The 18,988-nt window shown below is 36.2% G+C and overlaps 2 protein-coding genes across 2 annotated transcripts in view; both read right to left on the reverse strand.

The window, feature by feature from the left end:
- The window catches only part of GK5 (glycerol kinase 5 (putative)), a 34,226-nt gene extending 29,132 nt beyond the window's left edge, over positions 1-5,094 (reverse strand). Inside the window, exons 1-2 of the mRNA XM_009286726.2 lie at positions 5,042-5,094; positions 3,308-3,347 (exon numbers count right to left, since the gene is read on the reverse strand). Of these exons, the coding sequence (XP_009285001.1) occupies positions 3,308-3,347; positions 5,042-5,094 (93 nt within the window). The remainder of the gene's footprint in view (positions 1-3,307; positions 3,348-5,041) is intronic.
- A 3,501-nt stretch (positions 5,095-8,595) lies between these two features.
- XRN1 (5'-3' exoribonuclease 1) overlaps positions 8,596-18,988 on the reverse strand; it is a 32,622-nt gene continuing 22,229 nt past the window's right edge. The window contains exons 29-42 of the mRNA XM_009286704.2: positions 17,827-17,896; positions 16,432-16,657; positions 15,670-15,771; positions 14,860-14,955; positions 14,513-14,627; positions 13,924-13,988; positions 13,411-13,521; positions 12,910-13,035; positions 12,432-12,588; positions 11,956-12,134; positions 11,630-11,743; positions 11,425-11,548; positions 10,262-10,413; positions 8,596-10,059 (exon numbers count right to left, since the gene is read on the reverse strand). Of these exons, the coding sequence (XP_009284979.1) occupies positions 9,769-10,059; positions 10,262-10,413; positions 11,425-11,548; positions 11,630-11,743; positions 11,956-12,134; positions 12,432-12,588; positions 12,910-13,035; positions 13,411-13,521; positions 13,924-13,988; positions 14,513-14,627; positions 14,860-14,955; positions 15,670-15,771; positions 16,432-16,657; positions 17,827-17,896 (1,928 nt within the window). The 3' untranslated portion in view covers positions 8,596-9,768. The remainder of the gene's footprint in view (positions 10,060-10,261; positions 10,414-11,424; positions 11,549-11,629; positions 11,744-11,955; positions 12,135-12,431; positions 12,589-12,909; positions 13,036-13,410; positions 13,522-13,923; positions 13,989-14,512; positions 14,628-14,859; positions 14,956-15,669; positions 15,772-16,431; positions 16,658-17,826; positions 17,897-18,988) is intronic.

The following is an 18,988-nucleotide window of genomic DNA, read 5'->3' on the forward strand; positions in this document are numbered from 1 at the left end:
GCGCGCCCGCTCCCTCACGGGGTGGTGGGGGGGGACGGGGACGACGGGGGTTTCCCGGTGGTGACGGCCCCTTCTCAGCTCTCTCTCCACACAGAGAGCAAACACACCCGAAACAAAACCCCATGTTTAGTCTGTGCCGTTTCTATATAGATTTGCCAAATGCACGTAAAAGGCTTTAATGAAACACCAAAGGTTAAAGGGTTTCTAAAAGGCAGAATTCAGCGAGCACCAGCAGAGCGTTTCCTCGCGGTGCTAATACCGACTCCAAGTGAACATACTGCCTAATCCCAATTCCTCCTCACAGCTGTACCGCATGGAGAAACGTCCGCTAGGAGCAGGTGTGTGGTAAAGGGCGAGGTATGGTGGCTGCAGGGGTTTGTCACTGACGGTAGTGAGCATCAGTGAACGAATGATACATAATTACACAAAGCCTTAATCTGCAGCAATCCTCTTGTGCCATCACTTTCCTTCACAGAGGGAACCACGTTTAAAATTCCCGTTGGAACAGAGTTAGTGACAGAAATGTTCCCCTACTGCCCTTAGATGGGGTGGTGGTTTTTAAACAGGAACAACTAGAAATATTCTCAGTTAAGCAATAAAATTCAGGATGTTCAACCCAAAACTAGTATCAGTAGAATTTAGTTTTAACCCCAATTTAATTAGAAGAATTAATCAATTAGTTTTAACTCCTCATTTAATTAGAGCAGGAAAAGCAAAAAATACCTAGAAAATATTTTCCCCTTGCACTTCTGTTTGGCCCCTCTTAGAAGAAGTTGCACTATGAACAACAAAAGGGTATAACGTGGGATAACAGTCTGATGTCACTGGATCTTTAAATCAGGAATGCTAACGGCAGTGGAAGCCACATAAGGAGAGGCTCCCCACCGCACCCGGGCAGTGGCAGAGGTCACTGGGACAAAGGTTGGGATCACAGGGAACTGAAGGCACATGAAAGAGAAAGCCAAGGAATGGCTGCTTTACCTCTCCTCCCGAAGGAACGACTCATTAAAAAGTCATCATCTCTTTGACTTGTATATTCTCTTTGACTATAACTTGACCAGTTATAATCTCTTGACACACAGCTAATAGATGTATGTCAGAGAAAGGTATCAAGTGCTTCACATCTGATTAGGACTATTTTTCTTCAAACTAATTTAATTACTCTGTTAGTTTCGGTAAATAATAACTATTTAGAACTCCTGAAGAAAGCTCCCTAAATAAGATTCAACATGTGTAACTGGTATAAAAGGCTAAAACCTCTCCAAACATTCAAGAACTAAGAAGCCTTAAGTAAAATTGAGAAAATGCATCTAGACATCCTTCATGTTTTTACAGTATCGACAAGTGGGGCCCATCTCACTGCAAGATGAAGCAAAACTTCAAAAAGAAAATGGAGGTGCAGGTTACTTTTTTCTTTTACAAGCTCTTAACGTAACAAATACATACCCCTCTGACTCACTGCACTGCATGGAAGTGACCATAAGCCAATTTCTTCATGCAAATCTTAAACTCTGTTTAGTATGTCAGTAAGAATTTAGATGCATCTTGAAAAGGAACACCATATATACGTTGGAAAAAAGGAACGTGAACCAACTTGCATAGTTGCAGTCCATACGTCATCTCAGTTATATAGCATGTATTAGAATTGCTCAATTTACGAGAAGCTTATGAAATACAAATTTTGTATTACTGTTCTGTTTGCAATGCGATAAAAACAATGCAATATAGTAGGCAACAAGTTTTCAGATGTGCATAGCTTGTCCATACAGGACTTACCTGGCATTAGCTTATGTTATTTTGTCATAAATAGTATCAGTCCCACACAGACACTCTTTGTCTATCCAAAACCTCTGTCACCCTCAGAGTAAAATCTTATCGCCAGCATGGGTAAAAGCCCAAAGTTCATCTTAGCACAGACAAGGAACATTCAGTCTGAAGTGAAGATGTACGGACACCCTCCTCCTATACTGCACTGCAACGCTGATAAGCCCGCCTGACCTCTACCACCACCCTACTCTCCCTGTTCGAGTGAGAGCATGCAGGGGCCATTTCCACTGTTCAGAAAGCAGAGAATTCACACACCTGGGGTCACATACCAATTACCGCAGCAGCTACGTCCCGTACTTCTGCATCTTCTCTGCCGAAATCCTCAGTTTCTTTGGTCTCTGGAAAGCGTGACTGGTCTTATCTTTTACTGGAATATCAAACCAAATGAAGGAGTGGAGGCACTCCAGGGACCTGTCCAATGCTGTAGCAAAGGAAAGAGTTAAGTAAAACCAACCAAACGGCAGAACGTCAGGGACAAGATCCTCCATCGCTGGCAGCGATGGCAAAGCCCCCACCATGAGTAATTTACATTGAATATTTGTAAGCAATGTCATCACGCTCAGCATGGTCAGCCAGCAACAAGTACACTTCAGAGGATGCCAAGCAAGAGGGGTTTGCCCCAGTTATCCAGGTTAAAATAGGCCTTGAGAGATGGGAGTGCTACAGATCCAGCAGACCTAATTACTAGAAAGAAAACACGATCTCAACATTTTCTAGGACCAGATTATTAATTAAAATTTCCAAGTGATTAATTAAACTGTATTTGGAATAGGTAACTTATTTTTTCTTTTAAATAAAGGTATTTTCAAGTGCATTTCTGTTGTGCTACTGATACATAGGAGCCTCTTCGCTCACCCCGGGCTTCCCGTATGAATCAAACTTGCCACTGGCAGTGCTAACAGGATTCCAGCTACTGGAATCTAGGAGAGCAAGACCCAAAACTTGTAATACGTGTTTTTTCCTTTAACTTCCCTTCCTTAGCTGTATTTTGTCAAGATGCATCTACCCTTCTACTGCCTCATCAAGCTCTCATTTACCATTTTACCCACTTCCTTAGCTCTACCATTTTAACAAGTTTTAACGTTATGAAAGCATTGACCTCAGGGTCCTTAGTCAGTTTGCATTGAAATAAGAAAGAGCCCACTAATTTCTATGGCTCCATTGGTTGGTACAGCCCACATACATCATACATTAAGCCTTGCCTGGAAAATTAACAGACGGCCCAAAGTGAAAGCGATGACCTTTTGGCAAATTTTGCTGCAATAATTTACCATATGACCATTCTCAGCAGTTCCTCCCATACCCCTGCCAGAATTTACCACTCTCCTTGAAGTCAACAGACAGAACCACACACAATGACATCAGTTAATCTAGCATGTTAGCTTCGTGGGTGATTTGAGTTTTAGGCAGCGATAGGATGTTTCTTAGGCAGTTCCACTCTTGCTAAGTCATCCCGCCCTTACACTGCGAACTGTTGTACCAACACAGCTGTTCTTGTGGCTCCACGGCGAACTATCAGGCTGAAAAATAACATGGGGGAAAGAGTTTCAATCAGATTAATTCCTTGATATGGTTCATAATGTGGTGACACAAACAGTTTGGCACGATCCAGTGGGAACAAGTAATAAGAGACTGGTTAAGCCAGCATTTTCACTAGAGAACTGCACATCAAAACTGTGCCCACGTGCATGAGGTTTTGCATTGTGCCTGACGCACAAGCAGTCCTTCCTTTCTGCCAGCTCTGCGACAGAAGTAACCTTTGCCAGAGAATGAGGTGGACTTTAGAACAATCAAGTTTTAAGCCAAGAATTTATCTACCAAACCAAGTGAAGGGAAAACTGGTGTACTTATTCTGTTAATGTTTCATTATTTGCCCATGCTTTTAACCCATCCTAAGTCATATCTACATTTGGAGGTGTGCAATGCGTATATACGACATCATGCCCATCATCCTCTGGATGTCTCTTAAGGAATTATGATGTGGACTAAAAATGACGGAACTATGAACAGCTTTGAGAAAATAAGAGATTGAGTCCCATATCTGTATATAGATATGTGTGTGTGTGCGCATGTGTATGTACATACATGTGAGGAATGGTCATTTGTACCTAGAAAATCCAGGGCTGAACAGCTCTTTAAAAGAACATTGATTTCAAAGTCTGGAAATTCACAGGAAAAAAATCTAAAAATAAAGAGAGGAAAACGGCCATCAACGACTTTAGGAACAAGAGAATGGATATACTAGAGGCTAAAGGGATGAAAAAGCACTTAAGAACTGTTGTTTCAATAAGAGCTAGCCACTTTAAAAAAAAAAAAAGGAATTAAAAAAGAAAGCAAGGGGAAGGAAAAGGAAAAAATTTAAACACAGAAAAATCTAGAAGAAGAACGAACCAGCTCAATATAGGCTCAGTAAACTCAGAAGTTCCCATTTAAAAAAAAAAAGGAATTAAAAAAGAAAGCAAGGGGAAGGAAAAGGAAAAAATTTAAACACAGAAAAATCTAGAAGAAGAACGAACCAGCTCAATATAGGCTCAGTAAACTCAGAAGTTCCAGCAGTCTACGCTGCTCTCCGTTTACCCTACTGAGTTAAGTTTCAATGACTCACAAAGCATTTCAGCTGTTTCAAATAAATATGTACTGGAGGAAACATCAGGAGCCAACAGTACATCAGGTTCTGTCCCAAAGTAGTGCTAAATCTGAAACATGCATGGGTTACTCTGAAATAGATCACTTACCTGAACTGGAATCGCAGTTCTTGCTTTACCCCGTACCCTCAACATGCTAAAAGTTGCCGACTTTGAATTTTATTGCTATTGTTACTGGCACAGAAATTACATTTTGGCTTTTGATTGCCAGCCTTTGTCTTTCTTGCCATTACACAAAATACAGGACTAAGGGTGATTATCAACTTTCATAAAGCAATGCTGTGCAGTAACGCTTACTGACCAAGTTTTGCCAGAAAAAATAATAAGTTTTAATGAAAAATGCTTTCTCTGTCCTTTCAAATAACAGGAATCATGTTCACTGTTTGCACTTGATGGCATTGTGACTCCTTCTGTTCTCTTTGATTTGTATTGTCTTTCAAAGCAGAGAAGAAACAGGAAATTTGTAAATTACAGAAAAATAAGAGTAAACACCCCGTCAGAAATTGGCAGCAATAAGGAACTGTTGTTGGAACCATGGATTCTTTTGTGAATAAACAACAGCTACTTACCTCATGATATCCGATTCTTCGAAATATCTATCAGTTACAGTCTCAATATTCATGGGTCCTCATGCACCTGAATTTGGATTCTTTTGGCCAAGAGTGTGTATTCAGACTGCCCTTATGCCCTTGGTGTCACTGTGTCCCCTTTCCAGAGACAGAAAGAGAAGAACACAACTGTCTCTCAGTAGTAAGGAAGGCTGATTATGGAATACATATGGACAGCACATCTCAAAGAAAAAAAGGCATTAAAAAAATCCCTTACTGTAAGTAACCATTCCTTCTTTGAGATTCCTCACTCTCAGGGGTCATCTATATAGTAGTTCAGATGAACTAAACTGAATTGAACAAAAGTCACTTAGTTTTTGAATGGGAGTGTCCATGCAAGATTTATTATGCACAAACTGATACATTTTAGTTATCCCTTTACTTAATTTGTTTTAATTTTCTTTAGTGCTATATATTGAGATGGGGAATGCAATGAGGCAGAACTTGCCATGCAGGGTAACTGCAGTACTTAAAAGTCCATTGACTAATAATTTGAAGACAGCTTAAGAAATGCAAGATTGTATCTTGGTATCTTCATGTTGAGTAATATGACTTGAATGTATATACCAACCAGACTGCTGTTCTCTATAGAATATTGGTACACAAAGTTGCAGCAGCTGGTCACGTTGAGGGTGTAACTCCATTCTTTATGCTAGTTGCTTTCAACAAGCTAATTCACACAATATTTTGTGAGAAGGAAGGTAACACCTCTCTGCATGAAAAGCTGGTGCTGCAGTCGGCAAAAGGCAGATCCTAACAAAGTTCGTAACTCGCAACCAAAGATACCAAGAATTACCTGGCATGACTACAGTGTTCATTACGCTTTAAAAGGGAACAACAAGTAGAGTTTGAACATAATCTTAGAGATAACTGGTCAAAGAGGACAAAACTCAGCACATGGGATATATACACAATACAAAGGTGAAGAAATTTATTTACCCTCTCTAAAATAAGGGTAAATTCTAATAACATTAATTTGGCAATTCTGAATTTAAAAAAACTGCTATTATTGGGGGATGAGGAAATCTAATTATGAAATCTAACTTGCCGTTTGTCTCTCAGAGAAATTCAAACACATCACACTGGTTTTAGTGCAGTTTGTCATTATGCTTCATTCAGAAGCCTTGTTACAAATGAGGTAACTGTTCTTACTCTAGAAAAAAATCTCAGCACAATGTTTTGCTCCAGGTACAGAAAAAGGCTTCACAGTAGGGTCTCAAATATTTCCAGGTACCCATGGCTCCTCCTATTTCTCAGCCAACAGCTGTTTTTGCACCTTGTTTTGCACTAGGACTAAACTTGCTGGGAAGTAATCTTACTGCCTTGTCTATAGCTTTTTTTTTTTTTAAATCTAATGGGTGACAGAGGCCAAAGAAATTTTGGAAGATCAGTATCTAGTTAAATGCTTTTAATTGCAAAGTGACCAACAGCCTTTTTAACAAACTTCAGATCTTTAACTGAGTAGTAGTTGAAAGCCACCAAGAAACAGCTCAGAGGTGGGCAGTTGCTGCTTCTGAGAATCACAGAAATTGGGCTGTGGGCAGCTGCTGCTTCTGAGAATCACAGAAATTGGGCTTCATGAGATTTAATTTATATATTAAAATTTTGGTTTGGAGCATACAGAAGTTCCCATATAGTATTTGGAAATAAAACAGTGAAAATAAGTAATGTTTCTTGTTTCAATATTTAATCCAAGCAGACACAGACACAATTTATAAAATTATTCTATTGCATTAAAGTTTTATATAGCATTTAACTTTTATGAATGTTTTTCCTTCAGTGTATCATATATTCATATTTTAAAATATCTTTGCACAGTCCTTTGTGCAACTACATGCTAAAAATCTGCAAATGCACACTTAACACTAAACAGCACAAAAAATACATTCTGTATCCATTCATATGCAAATTTAAAACATTTCACTTGGCAGATAAACAATGAAAAGTTATTTTAAAAAAACCAGAAACTACAAAAATGCGCACGTAAAAGTCTTCCCTTTTGGATTTTTAATAAAATACTGCTCTGTATAAGATCTAATGAAAAACTCCAGTGCTTACAAAATACTTTATATCTATGAGAAAAACAAATGCTTAATATTCATATGCAAATTTAAAACATTTCACTTGGCAGATAAACAATGAAAAGTTATTTTAAAAAAACCAGAAACTACAAAAATGCGCACGTAAAAGTCTTCCCTTTTGGATTTTTAATAAAATACTGCTCTGTATAAGATCTAATGAAAAACTCCAGTGCTTACAAAATACTTTATATCTATGAGAAAAACAAATGCTTAAATTTATATCTGTATGAATTAAACATAATCACCTTGTTAAAATATAAAACTGAAATCATAGGGGACACGGCATAGGTCATTGCAGATGTTACATCTACCAGGACATGTAAAACTGTAATTAACTGGGCACCAGGCAGTCAGTATCATAGAATATATAAACTAAAAACCAGGGACTAATACAATATGCAGCAGCTACAGAATTAAGTGTTTAACCAGCTATATATACTAAATATAGCAATTCTACTTGAAGAGGGAGAGGAAGTCTTAGTCTGAACTAAGTAATAAATAATAAAAATTGCTGTGTTTACCAGTGTTAAGAGTATAGTGTCCTTCATAACTTTATTTCTAAAAAATCTGCATAAATTGGCTATCCAGATATGTCAACATTCTGTGATGCAAGAATCTACCGTAGTCTCATCTCCATCACAGGAATTTCTAAACAGATCTTTTCTCTGATGATCAGATAATTCATATAGGATATGGGGGGGCCAATATCTGTGTCCCATAACTAAGTTTCACATAAACACTTCTAAAACATTGGTGTGTCAGCATCGTGTCAATCTTGTGTTGCTAATGACAATAAATCACCAAAACGTACAACTTTCCCTTCATGGCGTACGGCTTCAAACCCTCTTGAGACTAGATGGCTATGAAGGGAACAACTATATCAACGTATTTTAAGACTGTATATAGACTATTCTACAAGGTTTGTGATACTGAGTAAAGTGAAGTAAAATTTCTTAACCTTGTTTTTACCTCTGTGATCCTTTTTATAGGGCTTGCTGCTATTCTACAAATACTGCTGAGGCAATAACTGTTTCGGAGAAATCAATATAAAAAAATCCTATAACATGGTAACAATGTGAAACTTGGTACTACACCAAGAAATGGAGGCAAAGAACAAGGTAAGGGAACTGAAAGCAAGTCTACAGACTTGCAGATCCAACATGAAACCTGTTGGGAGGCAACGAAATGAATCACTAAAGTATGCTTTATTTCTAAGCTTCCTGGGCCTTAGAGGAAAAGTATTTTTTCTGGAACAGGTTAGAATAAAGAAGAAAAAATGAAATTTAATCAACGTCAGTAAACAGCACCAACTGAGGCTTCAAATTTTCTCTTAGACTGAATGTCAATAAGACATTATTATTGCCTTATTAATGTCAATAAGAAAGGTACGAGTGGGTTAAAAATAGTACAGGGATCTTTGAGCCTTCTTTTTTTCCTATATGAACTAAGAATGATGAAGTTACTTCTTTTACAACATAGCTCCCTCCAAAAATACAAGTCCACTTTTTGTCTGAATATTCTTATGGAACCAATAGTAACTGTTTCTGATAATTTAATTTTGCTACACAGAACTTCTATCAGAAAACTAAAAAATAAATATTAAAAGTCACTAGCAACAAAAAATAACCTACCATAGAGAAGGTTTCAGGGCGCAGACTGTTAGAGGGAGAAATGGACTCTAAGTAAACGTAACTTTGACAGCCATACTACACAAATGGACATCTTTAAACTCTGGCCGTTTTTCTAATTTAGAAAAAAATCAGGGTATCACTAGCATTTTAAGAGGCTTTGCAGATCTGTAGTAGCTATCTATGTTATTTTATCATCAGAAAACAATGAAATTGATAATGCTGCTAGATTAAAAAAATTAAACGTACTTTACCAAAGAGGTCTCTACTTTGCAAATATATTTTTTTATTCAATACATCCTATAAGTTAATCTCCTGGAATAGATTCTGCATCAGCAATCACTTTTTGACACTCTAATACTAGAGATACAATAATACCTACATTTTGAAAGTTGTAAAGTTGTTGCCCTCTGGTATAAAACCTAGCAGTTCATAGTTAAAGTGAATTTGGCAGTTCCACTGTAGTTAGGTTTTAGTCACACTGATTCAACTCAGAAGGACCTGGAGAGCCAATATAAAAGCTGCATTTAAATAATTTTTTCCTTTCTGTCTTACTACGCTATTTAAAAATAAGCTAGAATACGAAATGTCATACTAAGCAATGTTTGATGCCCAACTTATTACCGCTCCATATCCCTCCCAAAAAGCACGGCAATTCTGAATTAAGGTTGCCACTGTTATTGCTGCTTACCCGGTATAGTCTGTAAGCCACTGTTTAGAAACCTAGGCACAATGGATGGCATGGTAACCTTAACTCAGCATTTCCTGGCTTTTGCTAATTTAAGTCAAAATAATTAAGTTTTAACATAAATTTTATACTTTTCATAACAACCTGAAAATCATAGCAAATAAAATGTATGTCATTCTATATTATACTTAAAGTGGCTGGTCTTTTTAATAGAGCTTTCTGATTTTTTTAAATGATAGAACATAACAGTGGGGGGAAGAGTTAAAGATAAAATACACCTAGCTACCATATTTATTCTGAAGATTTTGGTGCGCCAAAATTGACAGCCAGCTTTCTTGGCTTTCGCTTGCTGGAAGTGTTTGGTGTTGATTTGTTATGAGGAACGCTTGGAGTAGCCACATTGTCTTGAAATGAAACAGTGGATTGAGCAGCTTGAGGAGATTTTAAAGGAGCTGAAGAACTATCTTGCTGAATGTGGTCAGAAGACACTGGCTGTTCATTCTTTAGTGGTGCAGCTCGAGGGGAACTCTGAAACTCCTTGAGCTCAAAGTTTTTCTTGCTAGCAGCCCTTTTTTTAGTTACCTTTAAATTAAATAAATATTATTTAACAGAATGCATTCTCAAAAAACTGCAAATATTCCACTTTTAGAAAACATGCATACAATTTTTTTTACAATAATTTTCTAATACTAAATAGTGCTTCACGGTGAGGGTGTTGTTGCATTCATCATGTAGGCACATTTTTTACAAAAATAGAATATTAAGACAAACCTGCCAATCTTACCTGCAGAGGTATAAACTGGTTGTGAGAACCAACTGGTATAGTTCCTGCAAGAGACACATTTCCTGGATAGGAGCCAGGATAATAATGTTTAGGCACTGGAGTTCCCCAGGACACTGGACCAAACATGTGAGATGATGGAGGCATTATATTAGCTGTGAAAATAAGTAACTTTCAGCTCTTTTTCCTCAGAAAGAGGATACCGACTCCCCAAAAGCCCAAAAGTACCCCAACTACATTTGTTTGCCTGTTGTTTCTCTTTCCAATAAAGCCTCATATTCTCCATATTTACTTGAAAGTAGTTAAGTGTTTATTTATTATCAAAAAAATCCAAACAGTTCTGCTCTTACAGAACTACACCTAGACGACAGCACAGTTAAGAGCACTAAGTCACGGCATCTGCATTTGAGAGCACATATAACTTAGGATCTTCACATCCTTAGCTGAGTGAACTGTGTTAGTAGAAGGTTGCAAGTTTAGGTCATCCTTTTGAAACAAGTCAACAATATAGAAACCCTGAGGAAAAGAGATGTAGCAGCTGCTGTATGGATTACTAGGACACTACAATGGTGCTGACTCATTAATTACTAGCTGTGAATGTGAGCTTTAGTAGAATACAAAATAGACGTGAACCAGAAATGCCACCAGGATTTTTAGCAATTTTGGGGGGGTTACTTACCATGCTAATGTTTGGCAGTGTTCAACAGGATTGTGATGCAGCACTTCAGTGAAAGTTGGTTATAAACAAATAAAAACACTAATGCATGGACAACCATTAACTATACGGGGGGGGGGGAAGTCCATGTAAAAATCAAGGAAGAGATTTCTTACGAGCTCTGTGGACTGGGACTATCAGCTTTGAACTAATTACTATTGTTTCGAAGGAAAAAAAAACAAAACCAAAAAACCCAACTAAGACTGAATGGACAAATACATTCTTGAGGAAAAGAAATAAATCGGGAGATACGTGATTCTCTGTATTGAATTAATTTGCATATTGATGAGAAGACGTTCATCAACTGTTTTCAAAGCAGTTCAGACATACAACTACATACACAAAGACCAAAAATGGAGCTTTCTGGAAGGCATTAATTTTCACATAAAGAACTACTACAATTACAGGATATCATGACAATATTTGAAACGTGTACTAGTGAAATACTTACCAGGGGGTTGTGCAAATACTGGAGGAATAGATCCAGGTGGTACAGGAACTCCCAGTGGTTGATAATTTGGGAACACTGGTGGAGGCGGAGGTGGAGGCAAAGGGAAGTTTACTCCTATGGAACTCTATGAAGAAGGAAACAGAGGATTACAAACAGACACAATGCAATAGAGATGAAGATTTTAAAAGATTCTTTGCATCCTCACCAAACGCTGTAAAGCAAAAAGCGCAGCTTTCTCCTTTGCTTCAGCTTCAGAATGACACTGCGGTCCATGAACCAACAAACCATTTGATAATTTTATGTGACAAACCGTCATGGTCTAGAAAAATGAGATAAGGTTTTTGAGGAATTTGTATTGCTGACAAACAAACTGTGAGATAGAAACAGAAGATTTGTTTGTTTGTTTTCAAAAAAGGCAACAAAAGGAGCTAAGGTTTATTTTTAGATGGATTTCAGTGCTCAGTCCAAATGTTTAATATAGGACAGTTGAAACAAAGTTGACAACTAACTTTTCCAGAAAAAGCTTTTTACCTGTGGTGTTTTTAGGAAAGAGAAATCTGGTTGCGACATTCCAACAAGAGAACAAACACGAGAAAGTTCAGAAACAGTAGACAGCGCAGGCTGTGGACAAGCGAAAGGGTGACCTCCAGTTTCTAGTGCTGGTGTGTTCTGAAGGCCTCCAGCGCTATGAGGCCTGTTCATATAAGCAGCTGACAAAGAAAAAAAAAAAAGCTGCATCACAAACATTTCCTGCACTGAATGGATAGGAACTTTGTTATTAGCAGAAAAAAAGCATATTTGATTTTTTTCCTGGTATTTTCATATCTGATTAACAAAAAACAGGAGACTATATATAAAGAGATTTTTAGATCTGAATAAAGAAGTAGAACTGAAAAAGATGGACATTTTATTACTATATTTTGAAAATCAGTACTATACTGTTAGCTATGGTCTAAAATGTCACTACAAGGTGAAGCTCTGAACTATGAGCTGATGTCTAAACATACCCATTTTTTTTGTTTGTCTATATTGCAAGGCAGCTCCATGGCAATCCTGTCTACTAGGGGGAGCAGGAACATCATTAACTTGGGATTTCATGTCATTCCTTGTTTCCAGGTCAGAGCCATCTATCTTCAAAATCTCTTTGAGCATCTGTGTTCCTTTCTTTAAAAATAAAATAAACCATTCAGGGACATGATGGCATTCAGATAACACTACATTCTTACTTAACTCTGAATATCGTAATCGGTAACAAAATCCGAATTTTTGTTTTCCTATCAGTTAACATTTTATCAAGGCACAGATAACAGCATCTTAGCATAAACAAATGTGTTTGTTAATTTTCTTTGAGAATAGCTAATTAAAAGCTCATCAATACGTTTAAAAAGGCAGTATGAGGTTTCATGGAGTTTCTTTAAATAGAAGCATTGATGCTAAGATAGCAGATGCTAAATTGCAATGTAATGATTCCTGCAGTATACAGACCATAGCAAATGATTGTGGTGACAGATGTTCTTCATTTGTAGCTCTTGCTTCCTTGGAATAAGTCTGCACTTCATTTTCTTTGGAAATTTTCAAAGAAGCTAGGAGGCTTTCAAGTTCATTGTCCTTCTTAAAACAAATTAAAAAAAAAAAGGTACATCAACTTAGTATATTACAAGCACATGCAAGAGGAAGGGTATATTAGTTTGAGATTAATTTTATGCTCATTCAGATTTTTTTCTCTTAGCTTGGGCAGATCGCAGTCATGTCTGCTCAGAGTGTGAACAGATATCCAGAGACTAAATCAAGTTTTGCATACTAAAAAGATGCAAGTATTGACTAACAGAGAATTATTTAAAGAATGATCAAGGTTATACAGGTTTGTCTTGTATCTGTTATAAACATGAATTTGCACACAAGTGACCAGGAATAACTGGAACAAAGTTGTACTGGAAACTGAAGTTTTTCAAAGAGCGCAAGAAAAATCAACTATCCAGATCCTACCTTTCCACCTGTACAGGGACCATCAACTGCAGCCTTCTGAATGACAGGCATGTTGGGACTTTCATTCCTCTTCAAAAGTTTGACATTGTACTTATTCACACCTGCAAAATTCTGAAATAAACTGCAGCATTTATTATTGAATATTAATACTCCATTACTCATTATAACACAATCATGTTAGAAATGCATCTGCAAATAGCTTTCACAAGCTAATATTCTTAGAGGATTTCAGCTTACTGAAAACCTAGCATTTGTGTTTTCCCATTACAGCATCGCTTTTAGAGTCTGAGAGGAATAGGAATATAATTTGGTATCGTCACTATACATCTTATGCACTTTCTCTCATTTTCTATCTATAAAATCTCCAGAGGAAAAAAAAAATCTCCAAAATAAAATCTACCTAGTAAAAGAATCAACTAAGATGCCAGTTAAAGAGAAATCCGGAAAATGATGAATCAGATCAGAGTAAAATGAAAAGAAGGGAATACATTTACTCAGTACAGAAGAAGTTACCTGTTTGCTTGATATTTTATTATGTGGCTGACTTTCACCTCTTGTAACTTTGGAATCTTCTTTAACTACAAAAGAATGCATTCTTTTGAAATGCTCTTAAAAACCATAATAATAATCAAGGCTCAAAAAAATTAGTAACTCCATACAAGTACACAGAGTTGCATTAATTTGAATGGTTGCATCAAATGTTTAATTCAAACTTTACAGGTCATTTGGTGTATGCTTTTCTTGTAGGATAAAATAAAATGAAGTATATGCAATAATATATCTAATTTTATATTCTACAAATATGATCACAAGCAAATTTTCAAAGCAAAGCTGTGGGGTTTTTTGTTTTGTTTTTATATCAGATGGGTGGAAAGTCAACATAATGCAGAACAGCTTGATTAAAAGGTTCAGGATTAAGCGTGGAATAACCTAATATGCACACTAGGGACATTATTTGACAATAACAAGTGCAATGTAGTGTTTATATAACTATAATAAACTATTTTCTGTCAATAACTACAAAAAACTCAATAGCCATTTCAATGAAGATCAGATAAAGCAAGTAGTTCTCCTAAACAAAGTTTCTAATTATAGTACTTACATTTTTTATATGGCTCCTGTTTTCTTTGCTGACCTTTAAAGCTGCTGTCATTGAATCCTGGCTTATAGAACTGATTGCCAGTTCCCAGCTTGATTTCCTGAGGTAGAACTGCACCCTAGGATTTCAAACATCAAACCTTAACCAGAAAACTATGTATCTATCATTTACATAAGTCCCGTATGATTACTTCTTTCCAGAGCTATGCATACCCTGTGTAACAACACTTTCATCCAGAGGATTTATTTGTAACATTAACTAGAAAGTTTTCTGATCTAATGAACTGATGTATAAAATTAAGTACTTTCCTATTTTAAACCCAGGGATCTGTTTAAAGTTTATATACTAACCTTCTCATGCATGGTTTGCTGAATGTGGTGAGACTTGCCAGAACTCTGCAATGATTGCCATATGCTGCAGAATTCATCATCTTGCTTACTCTGTGCCTGACAAAATAAGAAACAACACTCCCAACAAACTCAGCAGCTATAAACTCAACTTTTGAACAGCTAATCATATACAAAGACATTCTGAAAATCCTAAGGTCCAAGTTTAACAGTGCTCAGACAACAGAAATTTTCATACTGACACTAGTAGAACTTGCAGGTATTTAATTTATGAAATAGGTTACCGTGGTGAGTTGTGTTTATGTAACAACTTTTCCTAAGAATCACTATTAAACTGAAATGAGCTTAGTTTGTTTTGAGATTGTTTTTGTTTTGTTATTAACAGAAGTTATTAACACAGGAAAGATCACTGAGTATAATTAAACTCAGATGATAATTTAAAATGGTTTCAAAAGCATGCTCTCATACTGACAGTATTCTTAAGTTTTATTATTAATGCCTTATTTTGTAAGGCTTTATCAATCAGGCTCAACTGCTTCATAACATTACAGATATGTTACCACACAACTGAAGCCCAGCTACGTGAAAACAACACTTTTGAAAATCTAGAATCTAAACGAGGACAACACAGGATATTATACTGATTCAAGAACTGGGACAAGGTCTGCTCCAGTCTGCATCCGGACTAAAACATCCGATGTACTAAAACAAAACTACCTGTTAATCATGAGAAAAAGACACCCACTCTAAATAGGAGGCCAAAATAAATATTGAGATATTTGGGTCCAATACGGAATGAATCAGAACACTCACTTTATTTTTCTGATTGCCACTCAGAAATGATCCTTTATGGGGTGAGTTAGAGTTGCCCTGATTTTCAGCCCTGAGATTGCAATGCTGTCTTCCATTCAGTTGCTAAATCATCAAGAGAAAAAAAAATCAGAAGTGTTTCATTGCCTTAAATTTTCTTTCAGAAAGTAGTTTTTCTTGTATAGACTTAGAAAACATGAGACAATTCTTCTCAAACACACCTGCAGCAACATGAAGTTACCCATTAAGCTAATATTCTTTAAAGAAGTCACTTATTAAAAAATAAAGTTTAATTAAACCAATGAGAGCCCCAATTCACCTGTAATTTTTCCTTCCTTACTGTATTTTCAACCAAAGTAAATCATAACCAAGAAGCCAAACTGACAAGGAAATCATATCTTCTCTTTCTGAGCATGGACAAGCTGGCCTACAGAAGCATTACTTGGAACAGAGCTTCAAGGAAATAATTGCATCACTGCCCAAACAGACTATTTGTGGGCACCAAATGCGATGTCACTGCTCTGAACTAAATACTTGCCTCTTGGAAACGCAACTGGAGCTACTCAAAGCCAAACAACTGTCAATAAGGAACTTTTTGTCCCTTTCATTATTGGATTAACTCATTTCTCCAAAATAAGGATTATCGTACTTCTAATATACTGACATAAAAATTAATTTTTTTTTGTATCAATGAAGATAACAACCATGGTCATAATTCAGCTTCTATGGAAAAACATTTTTGTACCAATGAAAGAAAAGTCTTACTTGAGTAGGAACAAAAAGAGAGCGAGGAGAATGGTTGAGGCCTCCCAGATGCACTTTTTGCGAGCATACAGATGACAGATCAGATGGATATGAATTGTAGTTATTCACAGCTGGCTGAGGTTTAACTATGGCCGTCAGTTTTTGATTTCCCATTTCTGACCGACTACCATGAGACAGGTTAATTAAGGCACTTGATGGCAGACGATAACCTCTGGCAGGTGAGCACCTTAAGAAAAGCAAATGACATAGTTGTTTCATGTAGTTTTATTGTTGACATTTCAATATATCTGACTTAACAACACTGCTGCCTCTATGCCAAAAGATAACGATTCAAGTTTGAACAGCAGAGGCTGAAAAGTGTATCCAATATTGAAATCTAGTACCATTACACACAACGTTAATTCCATTGTGCTCCCCTTTGGCCTCTGGCTGTCAAAACCAGAAGACGACAGTAATTACTACTACTGTGAGTTTATACTGTACCTTTCAGTGCTGAGCTCAAAGAAATTTTAAAGATGAGTGAATTGTTACAGCATAGTTCTGTAGTAAATATTTCTGTAAAAAATTATGAACCAGGAAACAATATGCTTTTCTTTTTCTGAGATGAAAACTGAAGCCAGTAGCAGAATTATAAATTGAAGTTAAGCAGCATTTAGACAGTTTTATATCTTCCTTTATGATTCTGAACACTGAAGATTATCTGTGTTACAGGACACGCTCTTGCAAGGGATAGGATTGTGTTATGCTTGCTGAATGCAGGGAATAGGTAAGATTCTCCTCTAATTTCTGTCATAAAAAATTTAATTTATCTAAGAACAACAGTAAAATGAAGCCTGCTAGGTAAATTAGTGCACTTACAAGTTTACCTGCTTACTTAAATCCAGAAAAGTTATCACACTTTTTGAAACAAAAGCATTAACCATGCCTCCACCTCCTGAAGAACAGTTTAGATTTTTAATGGTGGTTAGAATTTAGCGCCTAAGTATCAATTATTGATAGTTCAGAGTCCCTCCTTCAGAGGAACACATGATTACTGACTATTTTTTACTCTATATGTTAAAGACATACTGATAACAACCTCTTTTCTACATACTTGTTTTAGAAAGACATTTGGATCTAGTGCTTTATTCTGCTGGTTCATATTTGATTTCTACAAATCAGAAGCTTCTAAATATGCAAAAAAGCCTAAAGAGCATTTCCAAAACATAATATGCTTCATAAAAATTATCCCTACTCAAAGAAAAAAAAGAAACACAAAAGAAAAAAATTGACCAACACCGTTGAGAAACAAAGTTTTAAAAAGAGGCATTAAAAATACTCAACCAAACCAAAGGCAACAATTTCATGCCATCAATACCAATAGCATGAAATGACTATGAAACCCCCTGCACAAACCTTATAGTTAGGCCTCCAAGGAATTCTTCGTCAAACAAAACTTCGAAGAGCACATCTGTTTCTCTACTGGCTATAGAAAATGAAGTAAAATGTCATCCTATATATGTAACAGTAGCTGTTTTCATCTAAATTATGTAAATATCTATATTGATTACGCAATAAATAATGAAAAGACCAAAACCTAACTAATTAGCAATAAAAAATTCCTTATGCCTTAAATGAGTAATTTCATTAACAGCAACTCAGAAATTCTTCTCAAAGTCACATTGGCTATAGAAAATGAAGTAAAATGTCATCCTATATATGTAACAGTAGCTGTTTTCATCTAAATTATGTAAATATCTATATTGATTACGCAATAAATAATGAAAAGACCAAAACCTAACTAATTAGCAATAAAAAATTCCTTATGCCTTAAATGAGTAATTTCATTAACAGCAACTCAGAAATTCTTCTCAAAGTCACATATGGCTGCCCTTTTAGATATACTTTTAGCAGAAACGTACCATGCACAACAACTTATCAACCTGCATTAAAAGAACTGCAATTTATAGCAGTATGTCACAGTTGTCAGAAACTGCCAGAAGAGAGATGCAAGCCACCTTTACATTTAGGCAGTCGGAAACCGACAGCTTTAACATTACCTTCTTGCATAATGATAGAGTAATACTCCTTTAAAGTCATACTAGTATGTAATCATTATGGAGAAAAGAATACCTCTTTAAAAAAGCTGCACTCAAGTCTAGTCTATTCAAGATTCTGCTGGATGCAAACTGAATGAGAAAGCAAGTACTTAAATGCCAGGTAAGAAAACGATTTCTATTACTAGATCTCAAACTGCTACACCCAATGTGATTCCGTAAATCCTTTTGTTTACCTCAAATAGATTTACGGATAATCTTATTGTCAAAGAAGGTATAAATCCATGCCATTTAACAGAAATGGAGTATGACAGAGTAAAAAACAAATTCCAAATAAAACAGTTTGAGACAAATCATATTTGATAAAATTTTATGCTCAATGTAAGTATTAAGGCTAATACTTTTGTTTTTATCTCTACTCCTCTTAACTTTGCCCGTATCTTCCCAGAATTTCGTTTTGTTTCTTTTTTGCAGCTTGTGTTCTCTCTCATTGACCTCTCTGCCTTCTTCATATTAAGAAG

The sequence above is a fragment of the Aptenodytes forsteri genome, unplaced genomic scaffold, assembly GCF_000699145.1.
Source record: "Aptenodytes forsteri isolate BGI_AS27 unplaced genomic scaffold, ASM69914v1 Scaffold184, whole genome shotgun sequence".
Classification (NCBI taxonomy): Eukaryota; Metazoa; Chordata; class Aves; order Sphenisciformes; family Spheniscidae; genus Aptenodytes; species Aptenodytes forsteri.